The sequence below is a fragment of the Protopterus annectens genome, chromosome 1.part1, assembly GCF_019279795.1.
Source record: "Protopterus annectens isolate FY-2018-M chromosome 1.part1, PAN1.0, whole genome shotgun sequence".
NCBI classification, from domain to species: domain Eukaryota; kingdom Metazoa; phylum Chordata; order Ceratodontiformes; family Protopteridae; genus Protopterus; species Protopterus annectens.
The window spans coordinates 1,355,911,791-1,355,938,351 of record NC_056726.1 but is presented as its reverse complement, the minus strand read 5'-3'; the positions used below and the strand labels follow the sequence as shown (position 1 = coordinate 1,355,938,351).

General features: G+C 40.0%; 1 protein-coding gene across 8 annotated transcripts in view; it reads right to left on the bottom strand.

Annotated features, from left to right (window-relative positions):
• The window catches only part of ME2 (malic enzyme 2), a 1,978,505-nt gene that overhangs the window by 566,229 nt on the left and 1,385,715 nt on the right, over positions 1–26,561 (bottom strand). For all 8 annotated transcript variants that reach the window (XM_044082071.1, XM_044082092.1, XM_044082073.1 and 5 more), the window contains one exon: positions 1,036–1,149. In XM_044082071.1, the coding sequence (XP_043938006.1) occupies positions 1,036–1,149 (114 nt within the window). The remainder of the gene's footprint in view (positions 1–1,035; positions 1,150–26,561) is intronic.

Here is a 26,561-nt window from a genome sequence, read left to right as displayed (position 1 = left end):
AGTAGTGAGAAGAACCTTCCTCAGAAGCTGGTGCCTGCTCAGCGGCTCCGGACCCATCCAAGGTAGAGACATCCGCAGGTTTCGTAGTCGAAGAAGAGTCTCATGGCATACTGGACTCCGAACAGGTTTCGGTAGAGGCCTGTGAATCCACTGAAGCTGGCATCAGGGGCTGCGAAAGCACCTCACTGAGTACCGTTGAACTGGCGACTAGCTTAATGGAAGGGTCATCAGCATCCTTGGACCTGTGCGGTCTGTCTCTGTCTTTATCCTTACTTTTTTTGGAAGATCGGTTGTCGGATAGATTACCAAAGACATTTTGGAATACGGAGATAGAGAATGAAAGTATTTAGCGACAAAAGTGGCCCGACGATGAATAGTTCGGGCGTTGAACAAGGCACAAAATCGACAGCGAGGTACATCGTGGCCTAAACTGGTGACGCAGTAAAAATGGAAAGGCAAGACAATTGTTAACTTTTTCTGACATTGGTTAGAGCAAGAAAAAAGGGTCCCCAATGGGGTACTTCGCTTTAGAAGCCTTCAGGATAATTCAATTCAGAAACAAAAACTCAGGTAGCGGAGGACCGGCACTCGTGCTAACTGCTTCTTCTTCGGGCTCCACGGCAAGAAAGACTGATGTAATAGCATTGGATGCCTGTTTTTATATAACTGATGAGCTGACGTCTGTCCTGGAGCGACAGCATCCGAAGCAGAAATACAAAGTCTCTGGTATATGGGCCGACTGAGGGTTACGTGCAGGCAGATAACCCAAGTGTGATGACTGCAACAGTGAAACACGAAGATCATCATATCATGTTAACAGAATACATAATGGAGACATGAAACTACTGCAAATGTTTTTTCAACTGCAGTTTGATACTGCAAACTTATTTTTTTGGCTTTGTTACTTTTGAGTTCATCAGGTCAAAATATACTTTAAAATGCCCTGATATTTTCATGTGCCTCATTACAAATGGTCTTGTTTTTGCAATACAAAATTAACAAGATTTACAAATAAATAGTGCATGATAAACTCACCCGAACAAGCAACCCATCTTTATCAAACATCCAGATTTTTTTGCGGGCATCTTCAACAGACAGTCCATTTTCCATCATTGCCATTACTATTAAATTTGCGATTCCAAGTGCGGCCTGGAAGATATGACATCACCCAGTAAGCACATTATAGCAGATTTCAGTAACATAACATCACAACTTTTCAGTATTCAAACCAGAAGCAAACTAAATGTAATATTCTGACCTGCTAAATTCCAAGCGAGGAAATGAGAGATAGAATAACAAGTAGACCAAGACACAGCCTAGACTAATATCCTACCTATAGGAAATACACCCCAGGGATCACTTTTGTGGCTCTGCTCGACAGGGGCACAGGAAATTAACTTTCTTGGGTGGAGTAAGCCAGGTAACCATGTCGGCTATGCTTACTTAGGCCCTTGGGCTGATAGCCTAGTACCTACCCTATGAACCTATATATAGTACAAAGACATAGTGTTGTGAATAGTTATCAGATTTCTTCTGCAAACAGGTTAAGAGGTATGTCCCTTGTATATATTTTCCTGGTAAACCACTTAGGATTAATCAGTCAAAAATGCCATACACTGGAGTTCTGCGCATCTCCTTAGAAAAAGGTTCCTTGATACAAAACCTGCTATAGTGCATAGAACATGGTAATTACACTCCGATATTTGGAAACAAGACAAATCAGTTAAGTACAACTATGGCACAAAACCTTACCTTAACAAATGTTAATCACCCCCTACTTAACTGACACTGTTGTTGCACTTTTAAGGTCAGCTTGTCACTATCTAGGCTTTGCAGGAGTAATGTGATTTGTGGGAAGCAACCTGGAATACTTAAATGCATGGCTGTATGTGTGCAAGTTTACAGAACTGCAATATAATAAATGATGGTCAGTTTTTATCACAATCATCTTAGGTACACAAAGAAGTAGCTGTAACTGTTGAGTCTGGGTTGGAGCTATCTGTTGAAAGTAACTGACTTCTTGTACTTTTCTTATTTTAAATAGTACCTATCTGGTTTTCAGGACTAGTGTGCATTTGTGTGATGGATTATTTAACTGGGCATCTGAGTTATGCACAAAGTATCTATAATTGTTAGGGCTGTCTGTAGAAAAAAATGACCAGTTACCTGTTGTTGGTTGTTCACTATTCAGGCTTTGCTTGACTAATGTAAACAGTATAAAGCAACTATGAAGCAAGTTGGAATACTTTAACATTTGGCAGATGGGGGGAGCAAAGGTGAACTACACTGCATGGTGCCCTCTTTAGGGTACAATTCAGTTATACAAGTGGCGCTAACTGCCTGATGGGGCATGTCTAGATGAAAGTAACTGGCCCTCTTGTGATTTTCTCAGTTTAAATATTTTTTTCAAAACAATAAGGCATAAAATGCATTACATAACTTCAAGGACTCCTGACACGGGATAAATAGTGGCTTTTGTCCAGAATCCCACCCAGTCTAACACCAGCCCTTCTCAGACGTGTGTACAGGAGGTCATTGCAGTTTGTGTGGAGGCTGGAGATGATCTCCTTATTTCTTAATTTTCAACCCAAACCTCAGAGGTGTTCACAGATTACTACAGCTTCTGTTGTGCTGGGTGGTTATTATTTCATAAACATTTCCCACACACTTCACAGACAGTCAATATAGCTTGTATAGGAGCAGCGTAGTGCATAGGAGTAACATGCTGGAAACATTACAGTGATAATTTTTCCCACTTTCCCACAATCAAATAGATGAGCATACAGGTGGCCATCTTTTGTGGGACTCTAAGGAGGCACAGTACTTGTATACATCTGACAACAGACTGAAATGTTAGCTCTATTTGTTTTTCCATTTTTGTCAGACGCTGACACAGAGATACACCGATGGAGGGACACCTACGAAATCTGCCTTTGGGGTAATAATAAGGGATACTATATATCTATTTGTGTGTGGCAGCAGCAAACTGAAAAATACATAACTGGTTATTTTTACCTTCACTTTCATCCCAGTCTACAACCAGATGGGGTGCACAAAAAGTGACACAGAGGTACACAGATTGGGAGGAGGGGATAGACAGGCATGTACTATTCCAAGAAAAGATTATACATCCTAACAAACATTTTGTTAAAAATTTCTTTAATTTTTATTTATTTTAACATTTTTTACCGGGACAGATTGTCTGGGCAGTTTTTGCCCATTTTCAGCAGAGGTCTGGGGAGAAAAGCTCCACAGAAAAATATTACAATACAATTCAAGACAATGTGAGGACATCAAAAGATAACAGAGTAGGATTACAGCAAAAAGCAAGATAAACACAAAATTGCAAAAGATTCCAATTAATAAAACAAGATAGCAAAGATTACAGGTTCAATATGTACAATGTGATAAAGTAAGGTTCCTGTGGTTTATACAAGTTAAAAACAAGTATTTTAAGTCTAAAATTTTGTAATATAAAAACAGAACTGATGCGAATGCTTCTTGTACATTAGGTGTTAGTTTTCTGCAGCTATAAGTAGGAGGTTATGAAGGTGTTAGCTGAGAGTGGAGAGTAGATGGTCATCCAAAACGGGGGAGGGTGTGGGGTGTGGATGAAAGCAGTTCTGGGAAATCCATATGCGGGTGGGTGTTGTGGCAGGAGAGGATGGAAAAGAGGAAAGGGAGGAATATTTATTTTATTTATTTATTTTATTTATTTTACATTTGTTTACCGGGCTAGTCCAACTGGATATATGTCCATTTTCAGTGGAGGCCCGGGGAGAAAAGCTCCACTACATACTACTAAACAATTTCAAGATATACATCAATATACAAAAATAGAGAGAAAAAAACATATGCAATAAGTTTGAAACAGGTTGTATTAACTTTTGAGTAAAATCAAAAACCTAGGATGGCAAAGAGAAAGAAAGCTCCACTACATACTACTAAACAATTTCAAGATATACGTCAATATACAAAAATAGAGAGAAAAAAACATATGCAATAACTTTGAAACAGGTTGTATTAACCTTTGAGTAAAATCAAAAACCTAGGATGGTAAAGAGAAAGAAAGGATAAAGAATATTAAATAGAGTATTTAGAAGAGAAGAAAGAGAATGGTTGAATAGAAAGGTGGTTGTGAAAAAGAGGTGGGTGTTGGAAGAATTAGCAATGATTAGCCAGGGGAAGTACATGAGCACAGCCATTTGTTGGTTAGATGGGTCCTTAGAACCTGGCTCAGTTAGTAGTATTAAGGATATTCTGGGGAATGGTGCTCCAGGCCTTGGCAATTTGGTTGGAATATAGGGAGTTGCCATAGCTGTTATTGGCTTTAGTGAGTTTTAGTAGGAATTTTTTCATGGATCTTAGGGTTCTGTGGTTTGTGTATGGTACAACGAGTTTGAGAAGTGATGAGCAGTTTTCTGGTTTGGTAATGATGGTATGTCCAGTGGTAATTTGATGAAGGGAGAGGAGGTTGAGTAGTTCTTACCAGTTTAGATGAGTGCTAAGCAGTGGTGGGATCTATAGGTTGAGTTTGTGGCAAATTTAGCAATCTTATTGTAGCATGCCTCCATTTTGACTAGGTCTGTTTTTTCAAGGTTAGTAAAGATTGGAGAGGAATATAACAAGGTGGAGAGAAGATCGGTTCCAACAATGGCATGTATGGTGGAGTTGGTTAAGAATTGCTTGACTCTCTAGAGTGAGGCAAGTTTGATATGGGTCTTTTTAATAACTAGAGCAACATGTTTATCAAAGTTCAGGTTATTGTCAACAGTGACCCCTAGTAGTTTGATTTGGGGAACAGGTTCAATTTTTGTATTACTGGCTGAGTAGATTATAAAGGGTGTTGTCTGGCTGATGGGCTTTTTGCTGGAGAAAAGAGTTAATTTGTTTTTGTTGGGGTTCAGGATTAGTTGCTGTTTGAAGAGGTAAGTTTCAATGCCTGAGAAAGACTTTGGGGTTATTACAAGAAGTTGAGACAGGGAAGGAGCAGCGCAGATCAGGGTAGAATCATCTGCATATTGAACTGTAGTGGCCAAGTTAGTTGCAGAATGTAATTTACTTGTGAAGATTGTAAAGAGGAGTGGGCCTAAGATTGACCCTCGTGGAACTCCTACTGAAATGACTAAAAATGAAGACAGTTCATTTTGCCATTTCACAGCTTGTTGCTGGTCTGAGACACAGCTGTGAAACCAAGAGAGAGCAGAGTGAGAATAATTTAATGATGTTAGCTCAATGAGAAACTTTTGATGAGATACTGTATCAAATGCTTTGGACGTACCCAGCAAGACAAAAGCAACATGTAACCCATAATTTTTTATGGGTTCATAGGCATTTAATAGACTAACGACCACAAGGGCCTTTTTAAGCCTAGCCATGTGTCCCAATCCATGCTGGGAGTTGGTTAGCAGATTATTACTGGTAATGTAGTCCATAAGCTGGGAGTGAATGCATTTTTCGAGGATTTTAGATAAGGGTGGGTGTATAGCGATTGGTCTGTAGTTGGAAAATTCTCTTGAGACACCTCCTTTGTGTAAAGGAATGATGTTGAACTTTTCCAGAGTTTAGGGATGTAGTTTTCTCTGATCAATAAAGAGCTAGGATATGCTATGGTATCAGCAGCTATTTTGAGATGCATATTGGGTAGTTGACTGGTTGCGAGGGTTGTGGGTTTTAGTTTATTTAGTAATTTCCTTATGGCAGAAGTCTGAATGTGCTTAAAAGTGAAGGTGTTAGAAGTAGCTACGGTTTGGGGTGGAGTAGTTAGTAGGGTATTTTTTTTTACTGTCTAAAAGAGATGGGATGGAGTTAATAAAGAAATAATTAAATCGTGTGGCTAGGCTGTCTTTGATGTTAGAGGTTGTGAGGGATGGAATTAAAGACTGACTAGGCTTGAAGAAGTTTGATACTATTCCAGAAGTTTTGGGGATTATTATGGTGGCATTGGTGAGCTTCGAGTAAAGTTTTAATTTGAGATTTAGATTTGTTTCTTAATTGACGGTAAGTTTCAAATGAGCGTTGTTTTTTGTTACTGTAGTAGTAAGCCCATGCCTTATCTCTGTCCATGAGTATCTGTTTTGTTTCTTTAGACAACCATGGATTATATTTGGATTTTACCTGAACCTTTCTAATGGGAGCCAAGGTATTTAGAATCTCAAGGAATTCGTTTATAAAGCATTCAACTGCGGAGTCAAGATGGAGGTGTAAAAGTGGGGACCAGTCAAAGTATTGTAGCAGAGATTTAAAGGTGGCAGCTGAAAATTGTTTACTGCTTCTAATACGTCTGTATATTGTAGATTTGGAGATGTTAGTTCTATGACTGAGTAGGAAGGTGGGTAAGTGATCACTTAGTTTGTCTGGGAGGCAGCCTGAGTGATAAACAAGTAAAGGTCTACTGGTTAAGATCCAGTCAAAGATTGACTGACTGCATCTGTGCTTACCCGTCCTAGTAAGTGAGTTAATAATTTGGGCATATTCCCTAGAGATTAAGAAGATTAGAGGGACACAGTCTGAGGAACAACTATTCCAGTCAATACTGAAGTCCTCCATAATTATGGTCTCCTGTTGAGTTAAAGTGGTAGACTAAACGAGCAGGTCTTCAATTGTGGAAGGGCTGTTCCCGGGAGGGATGTAGATTGCAATAACAGTTACTTTTTTGTTGAGTTCAAGTTGACAGGTTAGTATTTTGCTGTTAAGGGCTGGGGGGGTCAGACTGGATTCTTTGTAAATTTAGTGTGTCTTTATACAGAACTGCTACTCCACCACGCATATTTATTCTGTCTAGTCTATGGATACTGTAAGCCAGGAGGGTAGGATTTCGCCGTTTCTAATGTGGGGTTTTAGCCAAGTTTCAGTTAAGACAGTTATAGCAGGAGAATAAAGGGATAGCAGGAGAGTAAAGGGAGATGGATGCATGGAGTTCATGAAATCTATTTACTAGACTTCTTACGAGGATGCAGGGGTATTGGACCTTAGGCTAGTGATATGGGGGGAGAGAGAGTTGAGTGTTATTTGTGAAATTTGCTGTGCTGGTTTGGGTGGATGTTGCCACTTAACTTCAGTTGTGATTTTTTTGTGAGGGAGCAGAATTATCAATTGTGATAAAGGCAATCTAAGATTTATATAAAAGTAATCAAATCATATTAGGTTCACATTTACAAACATTTTAAGTCATATATCTTGTTATACACCCTATAACCTAACTTTACATAAATTATTCAGTTCCTGCCTTCTCTTAAACCCCATTCCTCCTCCAAAACATTTTTCTGCAGGTATTGTTCCCAAAATACATTTTTTCTATGTAATTTACTCCTACCCTCTTCAAAAGATCCTGCCTTCCTCTTCCTTAATCTCTGTTGCTTTAGATTTTGAATTCCATTTTCTAGTAATCACTTTTTTGGCAGCCATCAAAATTAGACTGAAAGCCTTTCTATATCTAAGCAATTCAGATTATGTACCCCAGTATTTCCTTAATTACACTCATTTGCTTGCCCTATGCTCGACAGAGTAGTCTGTAGGGAATTTTTAAAGTTTAAGAAGGAAAACTTAGAAGCCACGTAACTGCAACAAATAATCAAACCAATAGGGTACTAGGAAACACCAGAGTTAGAGAATAGTATTAACAAAAGCAGAGACACTGCGAATTCCAAAACATGAACTTTATTAATGCTTAACTATTATCACAGTGTTTCCATCCTAAACAAAACAACTTCATCAGATCATAGGAGATTACTAGGCTATCGATCCAGAGGTCATAGCTGTTTCATCCCAATGTAATACCACAGAAATGCTAGTCAATACCTATGACTGCATTCAGTGATCACTGCCCATAAATGGAGATATCCATACATTTCAAACTTCACTCTTTAAATACTCTAAAATACTTCAAATGTCAACAGCATAGGGGTGGTGTATATAGCCCAGTGCAAAAAAGAATGTGAGGCGATGCATAAGTTGAAAAAGTATGAACACTTATGAGATTCAGAAAAAGGAGGCAAAACTGCACTTTTTAAGCACACCTTAAGTTGTACACAAGTTAGTTTCACTTTTTTGTTTTGGCAGTAGTGGTGCAGGACCCTGGTGGGGGGGCATAGCAGACAAACTAGAACATAGGAAAGCCTATTGGCAACTGATTCCAAAAGCCAATAGACTACCTGGATTAAACGAAAACATTTCCTGGCCTGTCTTAAAATTAAGAGCTGCAAGACTTTAATATAAACTCACATTTTGGTTTTAAGATTTTTAAATAATTAGATTTCTCATTGGCATATTATTATTCTTAAGTCATTTCAATTATGTTATTTTTTTTTTTTAAGTACTAACTACATTTTTGCTCTATCTTCATGTTTACTAAAGTTTATTCTCACTATTTTCCTGTTGAGCTAGGAATACAATCATGTACTGGCGATACTATGCCACAAGATGGCACTGTTGATTAACTTTTAATTTTTAATTTAATGGCACCTACGACTGTCCCTGTACATTATTTAACATTTGTTTACCAGGAAAGTCCAACTTGGAACGAGCCAATTTTCAGGAGAGGCTTGGGGGAGAAATGCTCCAAGCACACTGTCTTTGTAATGTGGGAGGAAACTGGTGCACCGGAGGAAACCCACACAAACACAGGGAGGGCATGTAGACTCCTCCACAGCACCGTCCATTTTAAGAAATTTTATAATATTTGAAGAAAAAGGACTATTAGTAGAATTGTTTTTTTTAGAGCACTTTTAATATTTTTAACCTGCATCTATGATGATTTAGTTGAGCAGAGGGCATTTAAATGAATGTGCAATTAAGTAATTTTCTAGTTAGTAATAAATTGGAATTGGAGTATTTAAAGAGTGAAGTTTGAAATGTACGGATATTTGATGAAGTCCTTTTGTATATGATGAAAATGCTGTGATAATAGTCGAGCATTAATAAAGTTCATTTTTTCAGAATTCACGAAGTCTCTGCTTTTGGAATACTATTCTCTTCAACTCTGGCTTGATTAATTTTTAAAGTTTGGCAACTCATTACACTCCCAAAGCATATGTTTCCAGTTACTTTCTTCCTCATCACACCTCCATTTGCCATCTATCTGATGAAAAATTCTTTGGAGTCTGCTTGAAGTATCAAATTATCTATGCAAATACTTCCAGACAAAAATCCTAATTTTTCTAGATTCTGTTGCATATTTCCTACCATTGTTTCTTTGCGAACTGCACAGCTAATCTCTCTGTCATTCTAATCTTTTCTGACCTCTTCTGACCAATTCTTTACTGTGCAATATTTTATATGCCCTACAACTTTATCCCTTTTTTAACAGCAGCTTCTGTTCTACATTCAACTAAAAACTCAACCAGTGCAGGTCTTTCATTTAGGATTGCCACATCCCTTTCTCTCTGTCTACACTTGGTAACAATACCTACTATGGAAGGCAATTACTAGTTTTCAATCCAAATGTTTTCTTGACCACTTCCCATTCTACTATCTTTCTCTATCTTTTTGTTCCCAATACCTTGCTTCCTTTGCCATCTTCCTCCAATAAATTCCAGCCCCCTCTTTCTACACTCTGACCCCTAATTGAAGTCCTCTCTATCGGCAGTATCTTCTTTCTCAGGTCCCGTGTTGGCTTAGCTCTTAATATACTTTCGGCTACTTTATGTATATAATACTCTGTGCAACTCTTATTCTCCCTAAGGATTATAACTCTTACTCTCCCTAAGGATTATAACTCTTATTCTCCCTAAGGATTTGCATCCAATTCCCCTTTCTTTCCATACTTCATGAATTACACCCTCTGATTCACCATCATTCCTTTCCAATTTGAAATGCAGCTTTCTGCTTATGCTATGTAGAAGACCCTTAACTGTGTACCTCTAAACTATACCATCAAATCATGTAATCCTAAACCCCCTTGATCTATTGGGGGCTCCTATTACGTTACCGAATTTCAACAATTTCGAACCCTATATAGTCTAAACCATACAGTCGAACTTGCTGAAGTTCGAACACAGAAAAAAAAAAGATGCAACAGTAAACTAACTGTTGCAAGCAGGGGGGCAAGCCCCCCCTGCAGCCCCCAACACACCCCGCTCTTTAAATATACCAACTCACAGACCGCACTATAGTGCAGAAAGGGAATATTTCCCTTTACTGCACTGTAGTGCAATCTCAGAGTTGGTATATTTAAAAAGCAGGGGGGGGGTGCAACAGTTAGTTTACTGTTACATCTTTTATTTTTTTTTCCCCGTGTTCGAAGTTTTGAAACTTCGAAAAGACAAGTTCAATATTGTTGTGTTCGAAGTTTCAAAACTTCGATCACGTAATAGGAACTCATCTACTGGGAGGATTAACTGAGTCCTCTTGCCCTCTTTCCCTGCTAAATAAAATCCTTCAACTCTAATTACTATCCACAACTACTCCTCTGTTTGATGAAAATACGCCTGACCTGTGTGTATAGAACTAAAGTTACTAAAAACATTTTACTGCTTGTATCTGGCTACCCATATCCATAGGCAAGAACTTTTAGTTATATACTCACCATAACTTCAGATGTTTGGGATCCATCTCGCCTACATTCTGAACTGATAGGTTCGGAGCCGATCCCTCGGCTCTGACTTGGCACGCTAATGCTATAGAGCGAGGCCTCTTATTGGCTGAGCTATCTTTATCCCAGGATGCACCACCACTAATCCCCCAGATCTTGTTTGTCCGCATACATGCACAACTTGATTATATAACATTGTTAGATGTTTCAAGATGAAACAACAGGATTCGGACCTTCTGACATCCTCTGATCTCCAAGGAAGGGGGAAGGAGGGTGGGTTATTAGGAATGTAGGCGAGATGGATCCCAAACATCTGAAGTTATGGTGAGTACATAACTAAAAGATGTTATGTGATCCTATCTCGCCTACATTCTGAACTGATGGGACAGCGTCCCTAGCACCTAAATCCCGGGTGGCTCATTGGAAAACACTCCTGAGCACTGTGGAACCAAATGAAGCTCGTCCTCTAGATGCCACATCTAATTTGTAGTGGGAAATGAAGGTGTGCGGTGAAGACCATGTAGCCGCAGCACAAATGTCACTAATAGCAAGCTTAGAATGAAATGCTATCAAAGTAGCCATAGCCCTTGTAGAATGAGCCTTGACAGAGGTGGAAAGCTCTTTGTTAGAATAAAAATAAGCCTGAGTAATACAGTCCCTGAACCATTTGGCAATAGTGACCTTTGTGACGGCTTTTCCCAATTTGTTATCTGCAAAGGATACAAACAACTGATCTGTTTTCCTTGTTTGTTTGGTCCTGTCTAAATAAAAACGTAACTGTCTGTGGACATCTAGTGTGTGGAATATGAACTCCGCTTTGTTAGAGTATTTTGGGAAAAAAACTGGAAGCTCTAACGATTGTTGTAAGCAGAGAGTAGAACAAACTTTAGGGACAAAGGAAGGATTTGGTCTGAGGGATACTCTGTCTTTGTGAAAAACCAAGTACGGGGGTTTTACTGACAAAGCTTGAAGCTCTGAAACTCTTCTAGCAGAAGTAATCGGCACCAGAAAAGATGTCTTCCATGATAGAAACTTTAGATCACATGTAGCTGCCGGTTCAAAGGGGAAAGAAGTCAAGGCGCGTAACACTATATCGAGATCCCATGGAGGTGCAGGATGAGAAATCGGAGGTCTTAATAGAGCAGCACCTTTCAAGAAGGTCTTACACAATCTGTTGCTCATTAAAGGTGGGTCTATGGATTCGTGAAAGTTAGAAATTGCTGCCAATTGTACCTTGATGGTAGAAACTGAAGAGCCTTGATTGAAAAGAGAAGTCAGACATTTTAGTACTTCTGCCACAGGAATAGAAATGGGATCCAGGCCCCGGAGTTGAGCCCAAATAGCAAATCTTTTCCGTTTGCTAGAATACAGTTTCTTTGTAGCAGACTTATGGGCCGAAGATAATATGTGTACAACATCTGGATCCAATGTATGACTCCTGACTATCGTCGGAAGAGGAGGAGCCAAGCCGTCAATTTTAAGGTGTGTAGGGACTGGTGGAATAGTCCCGACTGATGAACCAGTAGGTCTGGGATCTGATCCAGGAACCGAGGACCTTCCAAGGCATGTTTCCAAAGATAGGGGAACCACACTTGACGAGGCCAGTAAGGAGCAATTAAGATCATTTTGCACCCCAAGAGAGATGCCTTTTGAATCACTCTGGGAAGGAGAGGAACTGGAGGGAAGGCATAAAGCAAGCCGGTGGGCCAAGGATGGACTAATGCGTCCATGGGGCTCTTCCCCGGAGCCGGGTATAGGGAGAATCCTTTGCACTTCGCATTCAGAGGAGTCGCGAAGAGATCGCAACACAGAACTCCCCATTCGCTGAAAATCTGACTTGCCACTGTCATATTCAGAGACCATTCGTGAGGGGAGAGGACGGTCCTGCTCAATCTGTCGGCTATCACACTGGAGTTGCCCGGTATGTGAGTAGCCACTAGGAAGCGTTTGGTCGAGACTGCCCATTCCCAAACTCTCGTGGCTTCTCTGCAAAGAGGATAGGATCTGGTCCCTCCCTGTTTGTTCAGGTACCAAACAACTGACATGTTGTCTGAGTGAACAGCAATTACGCCCTGAGGGAGATAATCGTGAAGGGCTTGAAGGGACAGAAGTACTGCCCTCATTTCCAAGATGTTGATATGAAGCAAAGTCTCTTCCGGATGCCATTTGCCTTGGACTGACCTGCCCAGGGAATGCCCCCCCCCCCACCCCGTCTGGGAGGCGTCTGTGGTCAAAGTGGTCACTGGAGGAGGTAGAACAAAGGGTCGTCCCTGATCCAAGTTGGAGGGCACTAGCCACCAGCGAAGGTCCCGTCTGCAAGATTCCGTGATCCATACAAGGTGACTGAGGGTAAAGTTCCTGAAAGGACCACTGAGCTGAGAGAAGCCACTGGAGAATTCTCATGTGCAACCTTGCCAAGGGGACTAGAAGAACCGTGGCGGACATGGATCCCAATAGCTACAGGACCATTCTGGCTGGGGCTTTGGATCTGGGAAGTAAGGCTCGAACTTGAGCCTGTATGGTTTGAATCCTGTCTGTAGGTAGATAGACTCGCATTTGGTTTGAGTCTATCTCTACCCCTATGAATCTTATTCGTCGAGACGGCAGCAACACAGACTTTGGCCAATTGAAGGTGATTCCAAGGGAATTGCCCAGTGATATAGTGGCTTGTAGGCTCCGCAGAAGTAGATGCTTGGAGGTGGCAGTTAGGAGCCAGTCGTCTAGATACGGAAACACCTGGAATCCTAGACTTCTCAGGTGAGCAGTCACGACTGCCAAACACTTGGTGAACACCCTGGGGGCTGTGGTGAGACCAAAGGGCAGCGCACGGAACTGAAAATTACTGCCTCCTAGGCTGAAGCGCAGATGTTTTTTTTTTTTGTTTTTATAAATTTGGTGTAACTCTTATTGTCTTGTTTCAGCTGTTCTCTGCACGTTTTATTACGTAAATTGTACTATGTTTTACCCAATCAAATGTATATGTATTTCCTCTGTATTTGGTACTTTTCTCATGTTGAACCCCATGTAATGTCTATGTATATCCTCATTCTCTGTTAAATATGTATGTGGAGCTTTTCTCCCCAGGACTCCATTGAAAACGGGTTCTTGAGCCCAATGGACTATCCTGGTTAAACAAATGCAAATAAATAAATAAATAAATAAATGTCTTCTGGACGCTTGATGTACCATGATATGATAATAAGCGTCCTTGAGATCTATGGAGCACATCCAAACACCTTTCTCCAGCAATGGGAGAATGGTTTGTAGGGTGACCATTCGGAACTTGGACTTTCTGACTGAACGGTTTAGGATGCTGAGATCCAAAATGGGCCTCAAGTCCCCGGTCTTTTTTGGCACCAAAAAGAAGTCCCTAATCCGATCTGGTCTGCGGGGACTGGTTGGATGACTCCTTTTTGCAGCAGCTTTGAAACTTCTGAGGCTGCGGTATCCCGTTGACTGGGTGGCGGGTCTGGGATTTTTTTGGACTGATGGGGGGGGGGGGTGAGAGAATGGGATGGAGTAACCTCCGGCAATAATCCGAAGCACCCATCGGTCCTGAGTAATCCCTTCCCAGGCCTTTAGGTGCTTCGAGAAATGACCCCCGACTGGCTCCGGAGCAGCACAGCCGGGCAATCCCTCAGGGACTATGAAAGGCTGAAGAGCCACGAAAGGACTCGCGGTCTCCAGTGTTGCGAGGGCCTCTGCCGCCTCTGGGACAGCGTCTTCCGGAAGAATTTCCCCCTCCTCTGCCTCTGGAAGGGGAACCCTCCTGCTGAGAGGGGTAAGGCTTCTGAGATCTATGGAACCACATTTTCCCTCCTCTTTTAGCCTTGGGATAAGGCCGAAGGGAGTGGAAAATCGTGCCCCATGGCAGTCAGAGTCTTACCCTCCTGTTCACAGCGGGTTAGTGTGTCCTTTACCTTGGGTCCAAACAGGAGGACCCATCAAAGGCGTCGGCAATGAAGACTTAAAGGCCTCCGGGAAATGACACAGACGGAGCCAGGCTTGTCTCCGTAGAGCAATGCCTGTACCCGCCGCTCTACTCGCCCCTTCGGCCGCATAAGAAATGAGCCTCATGGACGAGTTCGAAATGGATGACATTGTAGCCAGCTGAGAGCCAACCGTCTGGGCCAGCTCCTCAGGCAGGTTACACAAGAGGGTATCGGATAGCTCTTTAATCAGATCCCTCTGAAATCTGGTAAAGTGCGTAAGGTAGTTCAAGGACCTCAGTGTAAAGGCCGCTAAACTGAGGGTGCGCTTTCCGTACTGATCCATGCTCCTAGACTCCTTGTTAGGAGGATGGACGGACGTAGAAGCCTCTGCTACATCTTGCTGGGTAGCAGATGCCACCACCAAAGCATCTACAGCCACACCTTTAGTTAAGAACTCTCTATCAGGGGGCGCCGAGAGAAATTTGTTCGGACGAGCAGGCACCGGTTCCACAGAGTCTGGGTGTTCCCACGCCCTTCGACAGATCAAATCCAAGAGCTCGTCGAAGGGCGGAGACACCCAGGAGGCGGAGGGCTGAGCCCCGAAAGCCTTCAGGAACACCGACTCATCAGCAGAGGGAGGTTTGGACTGCCAGCCGCCTCGTTGTTTTAGGGCTTCCAGGATGTCTGCAAAGGAGACATCATCCGAGGACGACTTGGGGGACCCCTCTGCATCATCGAGATCAGTGTCGGATGTCAGAGACTCATCAGGGGAGTCAACGTGCTTCCTCTTGCACGATCTCTTCCTGGGAGGTTCTTCCGAAGAGGCTTCAGAAGGACCTCCAGGAGGGGGAGAAACCCCAGCGGGGGTAACCTGAGGCCCGGGGGCTCCGCTGTCTAAGGACAGGGGGACTGCCAACGACCCAGTCTCCGTATGCAGGGAAAAAGCTGGGGAAACCGTGGAGGTAGCCAAGGAAGATTTGGCTAAAGCACTCCTCATAGCCCTGAAGGCGGGACCACCAGAATCCTGGGAGGGTCCCACCTCCGTGGCCACGACAGTGGACGGCACTCCTGCCGCCGACGCACCGAGAGGGAGACTTGGAACCGAAAGCATCAATCCCGAAGCCCCCCCCCCCCATGGCCGAAGGAAGAAGTCCGAGTACTGAATTCCGACCCAAGAGCCGGAGTTGGAGCAAGGGTTGGGCCCGACTCTAACACCTCCACAGGTTCCACCAGCACCGGCTCCAACGGTGCCGAAGCTGTTGGAGGAGGAACCACAGTAGGGGAGTGGACCATCGGCTCTGAAGCCAAATGGGCTGGAGCCGAAACTAGCTTTTGGAACACCGGAGACTGGAAGAGTAGAAGGAGCACCCTGTCGATGTCCGAATCAGACATCTTGGATGATCTAGAGGATACCGATCGGGCCCGAACCGATTTCTCCATTGGCTCCGAAGGGCTCGGGGACCGGCTCCGAATGGACTCAACAACTATCGGCTCCGAGGAAGGTTTCAAGGAATTTTCCCTCGGTGCCGATAAGGACTTCGGCTCCGAGGGGGAAGAGTCTGAGCCGGTAACCCTTATCGGCTCCAATATCAGTGGAGCTGACGACAGTGACCCGCCTCTCGATACCCCAGACCTCGGCTCCGAAACCAGAGGGGTCGAAGCTGGAGGCATCGAGGCAGACCGTTCTGACCTTGGCTCCGAAGTCCGTGGAGCCGATGGAGAAGTCTGCTTAGCTTTTTTAGCGGTCGGTTCCGACTGACTGGTCGGAGCAGATGCTTTCTTCTTTTTAGAAGGAGACGGAGAGGAAGATAAAGCCTCCTCGAAGTAAGGCTTGATTAATCCCTTGAGGATTAATTTGTTCTTCCTCTCCTGGAGTACCCTAGAAGAGAACGCGTGGCAGACACTACACGACTCTTGTAGGTGCTTTGCTTGGCACCTAAGCAATAGACGCACGAGGAGTGGTCGTCCGTTATGGACATTTTAAAACCACACCTCGTGCATTTCTTAAACCCGGAGGGTTTGTGTTCTTTAGACATAACTGTTTAACACAGAACCTATCTAAGTGACAAAAACACTACACTAGACAAGGTAAAGTTAAATCCAACAACTTTAACAAAAATTTTTCTTCTTTTTTTTTTTTTTTTTTTAAAACACTAAACAATTTAACAGACAGAAAAAGAAAAAGAGAGTCAAGACCCTCTAACTTAAACGGGTACTTGACCCAAGAAAGAGACACAAACAGCAAAGCAACAGGGGAAGGCCCCTCTAACTAAAACGGGAAACCTTCCCTGACTAAAAAAGTCACGAATTTTTCACAAGAAATTCACCAATCACACAAATATAACAACAATAGCTGTTAAAACAGCTTTTGGGTTTAAAGAAAGGAAATTTGTGACAGGAAAAAGCCTAAATAAATAGTACTTAGCCCAGCCAAGTTGAGACCACGTCTAAGCTTGTTAGCGGCAAACGAGATCTGGGGGATTAGTGGTGGTGTATCCTGGGATAAAGATAGCTCAGCCAATAAGAGGCCTCGCTCTATAGCATTAGCGTGCCGAGTCGGAGCCGAGGGATCGGCTCCGAACCCATCAGTTCAGAATGTAGGCGAGATAGGATCACATAACATCTTACAGTTTCTCAATTTTTGAATTACACTTTGTTCAATTTCTTCTCACACATCCTTAGCTGCCATAACTGAATCCTTTTTAATCCATACTCCTAAACACTTCATTTTATCATTTACCCATAAACATGGGTATTGCTGGACCAATTCGCATGTGGGTACATATACTCTCTGTTTTATATTCATTAATTTTATAATCCACAGGGGTGAAAAAAACTTGAACGGTCTCAAAATATCCCACAACGCTGATGTCTTTTCCTTGTTCTATCAGGTACAAAATATCTCCATCATCTGCAACTAAAGCCGACTTTTCTTGAATACCATACTAATTTATCCTTGAATTTAAAAAATCCTTGTTTTCTTTGCCAGTGGCTTTAAATATAACACAAACAACAAAAGGGAAAAAGGACACTCCCTGCAGGGTTCCTCCATTCTGGCAACTTATCAGAGAGGAACCCTCCCAGTTTGATTTTTGCATCTGATCACTCATACAGCCTTCTAATTAACCTTATTATTGTTTGAAGAAAATAAAATGCTTCCACTGCTATATTCATACAATTCAAGCTTACTTTGTCAAATGCATTCTCTGCATCAAGACTCACCAATAACAGCATTTTTTTTAATACTGCTTCCATCTGGCTCACCATTCAAATGTTTGCCTCTCTTCCACAAACCACAATGGTCCACATCTATCAATTCTAGCATCACTTTTGCCATTCTTTAAGCTATTATACATATCAAAGATATACACTCTTTATAATCACGGTTTAAAACTGAAATGGGCTTATATAAAGCTCGATCAAATGGGTATTTACTGTCTGTAGGAATTACAGCAACTAAAGCTTCCAGATCTTTATCACTTTATTCCTTACCTTCCAAACTTCCATGGAATACCATCTATTCCTGGAAACGTTTGTGCAGATTAGTTATACATCACGATTTTTATCTTATCTTCTCATATCTTAATTGTTAGTTACTGAGCCTCGTCTATGTCAAACTTCGGCATATTTAAATCTTTCATAAACATTTCCATTTGTGCTTTTTCTGTTTCCCCACTTCTATGTATTATAAAAATGTTCATAAAATTTATGAAATATTTCTAATAGTGCTACAGGATCTCTCTTCTTTTACATGCTCGCTACATTTGGCAGCAACACTTTCTACTTTCTGTTGTCTAAGTCATTGTGACAAAAAGTTTTAATGCTTTGGTGTTATCAAAAACCAGTTGCTTAACATCAATCTTTCTAAACCCATGCATATTATCCAGGTACTCCCTTATCTTCTCTTTAGCAATATGCATCTTCTTGTTCTGTGAGAGTCCCCTTATTTTGTAAATCTTTACCCTTGCCAGACCCTTTAAATAAATCTTATTCCTTCTTAACAAGATCTCTTTTATTTCTACCCTATTTTTAAGCTCCACATACATTTCATCCTACTTACCAGGTATAACTTTTGAAGTAATTTCTATCATCCTTAATAACTTAACTTCTGCACAATTTCCACAATACACTCCTTAAAATTCTTTCTTTTTAACGGGTAGGTGAGGGAAGCGCCAGTATCTCTTGTTTACTTCATTACCCTGTATCATTATCTTGGCAATTACTGGCACATGATTAGAGGTGGTTATTGGATGTGTACAAAAGGACTCAATTAAATGGACGTTACTGTGAAATATAATTTATGTCAAATTTAGCCCAGTTATTGTACCTTGGGGAATAATATATGAATTCTTTCCAAGTTCCTACTAATGAATTTGTGTCTATCATACCAAATATTTTCATACATTTCTTCAAAAATGTACCGTTTTGTCATATTTTTCCTTCTAGTCCCCCAGACACATCCTCATTATTGCAAATCAAATTCCAGTCCCCAACTATAAGTAATATTCCCAAACATAATGTCAGCATAATCCTCATCCCTTCCCACTAGCCCTTTACAACTACAAATCTGCCATTATATTTTTCCCTCTTCTATCTATACTGGAGCTCTTCTAGCAAATCTATGTACTCTTGTCTTCCTCTATCCTTAAATTCTGCAGAATATACATTCTAAAATCCTTTCTTTATCAACTTCACCTATTCATTTCTTTCCAAATGTGTCTTCTGTAGCACTGCTACTGCACTCTGTGTTTCTTAATATAATTAAATATTCTTTCTTTTTGTCTACACCTGTGAGACCATTCACATTCCAAGATAATATGGAAAATGTCACCATTATAGTAGGAAGTAATAATTACCACCTATTACATATGGCAGCTTTTTTAAATGTCTATGTCCAGTATTTGTGAAACACCCATTAATGTTTGGCAGATTAATCCTTTATACAGTTTTTTTTATCAACATTGGAATATGTTCCACATTTTACAAGACTTTTTGCTTTACTAAAAACCCTCAGATAAAAAACACTCCCAGAACACCTCCATAACCTGTTAATTAATACAAACATAACTGTTCATCTTCAAATAATGAAGTTTAACACTCCTACTCGGAACAATTGTGCTAAACAGACAGATGCTAAAACAGGCACTAATTAACCTGAAAATGAGAATATGCATGCCAAGAAGCATGTTTACTGCCTGTGCTTCTACTTTAACTGGTAACTTTTTTATCTTTATCACTCCACACTTCCTGATGTGAAAAATACTTGCATACTTTCAGAAATCCATAACTTTTAGCCTTGAAGAAACTAGTGTTTTGTCTTTTATTGCCATATTATCAGCTTGCTTCCATGGAAAAGTAAGAGAAGAGAGAAAAATGCAGTTGCTTGATGCAGACTGAAAGACAAGTCAAATAATTACTGACAAAGGAAAACATTTAGCTGTATTTGTACACAGAAGCAGAAAAGTACAGTTGTGTACACTTACCATAAATGTAGATGTTCGAGTGTATTCACTGTTGCAGTCATCACATTTGGATTATCTCCCTGCAAGTAGCCCGCAGCCAGCCTGAATACCAGAGTCTTTGGATTCCTGCGTCAGATGCTGTCTCTTCTTCCATGACGTCAGGTCGTCAAGGGTATAAAAACATGCAGCCGACGCCATTACATCAGTTTTTCTCGGCCCAGATGTCAGGTGCTCCCACAATGGAAAGCAATTATATGTTATGGCACACCTCACATCAAACAGCATACACACCACAAAACTTAAATATACCAAACAAAAAAAGGCAGAGCCAAGAGAAGTCAGGGGGGCTGGAGGGAGGGTAACCAGGACAACAGTGAATACACTCTAACATCTACATTTATGGTAAGTGTACACAACTGTACTATGTTTTTCATATTTCACTGTTGCAGTCATCACATTTGGGTTGATTCCCAAAGATAAGGAAGGTAGGAGGAAGTTAGAGAGCATTAGGGCCAGCTATTAAGCCCTGCAAGACTGCAGTGGCAAAACCAGCCCTAGATTCTGAGAAAATAGGCATGTGGTAATGCTTGGTGAAGGTGTATACAGAGCTCCAGGTAGCAGCTTCTAGGATGTCCCTGGTAGGGACTCCTCTGAGAAAGGCTGCAGAGGTAGATGCAGCCCTGGTGGGATGTGATCTTATCCACTGTGGGGGTAGGTTTTCCAAGGTGCTTGTAGCAGAAATGAATGAAATGGGTATCCATTGGGAAATGGTTTGCTTTGAAATGGCCTTCCCCTCTGCCCCTGCAGCAAAGCCAACTAGCAGCTGTTAAGATTTTCTGAGAGACTTAGTCTTGTCCAAATGAACTCCAAGTTGTCTGTGCACACCCAGAGAGTGCAGTATTCATTCCCCATTATTTTGTGGATTAGGGGAAAAAGGAGGCAAATGAATGGACTGATTTAAGGCAACACTAGACACCACCTTAGGCATAAAGGAAGGATTGGTCCTGAGGAAAACCCTGTCTGCATGGAAGATAATGAAGGGTTCCACTAACATGAGGGCCTGTAATTCAGACACTCTTCTTGTTGAAGTGATGGCTAGCAGGAAGGCTGTTTTCCAAGAAAGGAATTTTAACTCTGCTGCTGCAGCTGGCTCAAAGTGGAAGGGGGAGTGAGCTTTCCCAATACAAAGTTAAGGTCCCAGGCTGGAGTGGGGGCTCTCCTGGGGGGGGGGGTCTTAAATTTTTCGCACCTCTAAGGAACTGTTCTAGCAAGGGGTGAGAAAAGAGGGGTGGCTCAGTATTATAATGTGCTGAAATGGCAGAAGCATGAATTTTAATTGACGAAAAGGATATGCCCTTGTGGAGCATTTCTGTTAAGTATTGAAGAATATGAAGTAAGCTGGTCACCGTTGGACCCATCCCGACTCTGGCTCCAGGAACAGTATCTTTTCCACTTTTCAGCATAGGATTTTCTAGTACTAGGCCTCCTTGCCTCTAGAATGACATCTAGCACGTGCTTACTGGGGGATGCTATTGGAGAGCTCACGGAATTAGCCAGGCTGCAAGGATCAAGGTGTGAAGCTGAGGGTGCAGAATCTGGCCAGTGTTGGGACAGCAGGGAAGGGGTCTGAGGCAGGTGCCATAGTTCAAGCAGTGTCATACTGCGCAAGAGGGGGTACTAGTGCTGGCGTGGCCAGTCTGGTGCAATCAGTACTGTCGTTAGCTTGCTCTGTTTCATCTTTAGCAGAACCTTCGAGAGGAGAGGCAGAGGGAGAAAGGCATAAACAGAGAGCCTTTCCCAGGTAAAGGACAAGGCAGCCACTTTCCAAGCCTGACTGTGGGGAGTCCTTCTGTAGAATTGGTCCAATTATTAGTACTGAGGGGAGGTAAACAGGTATACCTCTGAGCCCCACATTTGTTCCTCAAGAGGTTGAATATTTTTGGTTCCAGTTTCCATTCGTGTGGGTCCATGAGATTTCTGCTGCAGTCGTCTGCCAGTGAATTTAGCTTGCCTGGCAGGAATTGTGCTTGCAGGTGCACTTGGTAGCTCAAGGCTGTGTTCCACAGAGCCATGGCTAGTCTGCAGAGAGGGTATGAGTGGGTTCCCCCCTGCTTGTTTATGTACACAAAAATGTGGTGTAGTCTGTCTTTACCAATAGATGTCCTGGAAGAATGCGGTCTTTGAAGGCTGTCAAGGAATTCTGTACAGATAACATTTCTTTTTGGTTGATATGAAGGTGCATCTGTCTCCGGTTCCCCATATACATATATATATATATATATATATATATATATATATATATATATATATATATATATATATATATACATACATATATATATATATATATATATATATATATACATATATATATACATATATATATACATATATATATATATATATACATATATATATATATACATACACATATATACATACATATATATATATATATACATACACATATATATATATATATATATATATATATACATACATATATATACATATATATATATATATATACATATATATATATATATATATATATATACATATATATATATATATATACATATATATATATATATACATATATATATATATATATATATATATATATATATATACATATATATATACACATGTATATATGCACATGTATATACATATATATATACATATATATATATATATATATATATATACATATATATATATACATATATATACATACATATATACATATGCATATATATATATATATATATACATACATATATATATATACATATATATATATATGCATATATATACATATACATATACATACATATATATATATATATATATATATACATATATATATATATATATATATATATACATATATACATATATATATATATATATATACATATATATATATATATATATATATATACATATATACATATATATATATATATATATATATACATATATATACATATATATATATATATATATATATATATATATATATATATATATACATATATATATATATATATATATATACATATATATATATATATACATATATATACATATATATATATATATATATATATATATATATATATATATACATATATATATATATATACATATATATATATATATACATATATATATATACATACATATATATATATATATACATATATATATATATATACATATATATATATATACATACATATATATATATATATATACATACATATTTTATTTATTTATTTATTTATTTTACATTTGTTGACCGGGATAGTCCGTCTGGATTACATGTCCATTTTCGGCGGAGGCCCGGGGAGAAAAGCTCCACAGTGACAGTAATTAATACATTAAGATCATACAAAGAAAAAAAAAAAAAAAAGCAAAAAATATAATTTCATGCAACAGAAGAGATACAGTAAAGTGTTAATTATACTAAGCATATACATTAAAGTGTAAAAGTATTATACAATATTGAGTTTACAAAATATTAACACAGATTCCAGTATACTAATTCTCCTACTGGGCACTTAACTTCTTTAGTTAAGAGGAGATGGGAGAAAGTAAATAAAGAGGGGATGCATAAAGGAGAAGATCTATACAAATTGGAGAAAGGATTAGTCAGGATTAGAGCACTGACAGAGCCAATTTGACTTTAGATGGTGGTGTAATTTTTTTTTGAAAGAATATAAAGAGGAAATACAGGAGAGGCTAGGAGGGAGGGGATTCCATATTTTACCAGTGGTATCGGTGAATGAGTCACCCTACATTGTTGGCTTTGATTGTTTGAACTAGGAGTTTGTTGGAGGAACGCAAACTACTGAGATTATTGTAGGGTTTATTAAGTTTTTAAGAGCTGGAGTTTTGTCAGGTTGGTTCAGGATTTTAAATGCTTCGATAAGTTGGGTCTGTTTTAGAAGGTTAGGGTATTCAATCCAATCTAGGTTTCTTAGGTTAATACAGTGGTGTGTTCTGTAGGGCATTCCTGTAGCAAATCTAGCAATCTGATTATAGCAACGCGCTAGTTTGTTTAGTAAAGATGTGTTGAGGTTAGTGAGCATAGGAGAGGCATACAGGAGGGTGGAGAGAAGATGTGAGCGGGCCAGGGTCACTTTTACTATAGGAGTTAGAAAGGATTTGATCCGGTATAGTGACCCGAGTTTTTTGTTAATGGTCTTAATGGTCTGATTGATATGAATATCAAATTTGAGTTTGTTATCTATGGAGACTCCTAATAGTTTGGTATAGGGGTCTGGGGAGATGATTGTCCCATTTTTGGAGTAGATAGAAAAGGATTGAGGTGTGGTCTTTTGCGTGGGATGGAATAGTAGTAATTTTGTTTTGTTTGGATTCAGGATCAGTTTACGTTCTAACAGCCAATTTTCTACTGATATAAAGCAAGACTGAGTTTTGGATAGTAGGTTAACAGGAGATGTGTCAGCACAGAGTAATGTCGAGTCATCTGCATATTGAAAGCAGGTGGCTTCAGGGATGGCCTTATACAGGTCATTTGTGAAGATAGTAAAAAGAAGAGGCCCCAGTATTGATCCTTGGGGAACACCTATGGTATTTGATAAGAGGTTAGAGAGTTTCGATTGCCAGAGGACGGCTTGTTTCCTATCAGAGAGATAGCCGAGAAACCAGTCCAGAGCTTGTTTATCAAGCTGAAGATTATCTAGTGTATGATAGAGTAGCTGGTGGTTCACCATATCAAAGGCCTTTGATAGGTCAAGAAACAGTGCTGAAGATTTTTTTTATCATTTCTGTTGAGATTGACAGTATCGGTAAAAGAGAGAAGAGCAGTGGTAGTGCTATAGTGGGGTCTAAAACCATGTTGTGAGTTGGTTAGTAAGTTGTTGTGGGTAAGATAGTAAAGAAGTTGTTTATGTATGCACTTCTCCATGATTTTGGCCAATGGTGACAGTATTGCTATGGGCCTATAGTTTGATAGTTCTGTGGATAAGCCACCTTTGTGGAGAGGTATGACATGGGATATTTTCCATATTGATGGAATTTTGGATTCTGCTATGGTTATATTGATAAGCATCGAGATAGGGAATGCGATGGCATCTGCTGCTATCTGTAGGTATTCAGCTGGGAGAAGATCTGCAGAGAGAGTAGTTGGTTTTAGTTTCCTTAGTAAGGATCTTATGTAGGTAGTAGGGACAGGCTGAAATTTGAAGGTGGATTGAGAATGTTGGAAGTTATCTGTGTTTATGGTGTTGGTAGATGGTAATTGATTAGCTAGGGATTGTATAGTGTCAGTGAAGAAGTTGTTAAAGGAATTCGCTACTTCTTCAGGGGTTTTGTCACTTAGTTGCTTTGGGGTAGGTGTAGAGGATTTACCTGGGTGGAGAAGATTGTTTAATCCAGTCCAGAATTTGTGAGGGTTGTTCTGGTGTTTATTTTGGAGTTGGCAATAATAATTTTTCTTGTCAGATAATGTTGCTTTTTTGGTTTCGTTTCTTAGTTGTTGGAATTTTATGCGGTCCGAAGTTGATTTGGTTGATCGCCATATGCTCCATGCTTTGTTTCTAAGTTTAATTAGAGGTATTGTATTTTTTTGTTAACCAGGGTGCAATCCTAGTTTTTACTCTAATTGATCTTATAGGGGCATGAGACTAAAGTATGGCTAGGAATGTGTTGTTAAAAAGAAGTACAGCCTCCTCTAAGGGGAGATGCTTAAGGGGTGCCCAGTTAACAGATTGAAGTTCCATCAGGAATTTATTGAGGTCAAAGTGCTTCTTATTTCTGACTAACCTGTACAAAGGTGGATTGGTGTCTATTGCCTTTGTTTTCCTAATATAGGTGGTCACTAAGGTTGTTTGGAAGGGTCCCTGCTGAATATGTGTGTGGTTGACTGTTAATGAGGATGCAGTCCAGGATACTCTCTTTTTGCTTATTATTACCTATTCGTGTAGGGGAAGATATTAATTGGTAAAAGCCATGTAGGATAATATGGGTAGGATTGGTTACTGAGGAGCATTTAGTCCAGTCTATGTTGACATCTCCTAGGATAATGGTTTCTTGAGGATAGTTATTCGATAGCCAGATAAGGATGTGCTCAAGTGTATCAGAGTTATCTCCGGGGGGAATATAGGTCACAATTAGATTAATATTTTTATCTTTGTTTATTTGTAGTTTTAGTGCAGGTATTTCAGCGTTTGAGATTTGAGGTGATTGAGGCGAGTTAGTAGTGACATTCAGTGTGTTCTTACAGAGCACCGCAACGCCACCTCATTTTTTAGACTGACGATCATTTCTGTATAAATTATAGCCAGGTGGCATTACCTCATTATCTTTGGTCCCTTGTTTTAGCCAGGTATATACATATACATACATACATACATACATATATATATATATATATATATATATATATATACACACATATACATACATATATATATATATATATATATATATATATATAAACCTCTAGAAAGGTCAGTGACAGAATTAAAGAACATATGCAAGCAATCAGGAAGAATGATGGCTCCAATGCACTAGCCAGGCATACCCTCACCTGCAGCAAACCCACAGCCATCAAATTCCTAGTGTTAGAACAAGTACACACATTCACACAAACTTCCAAAA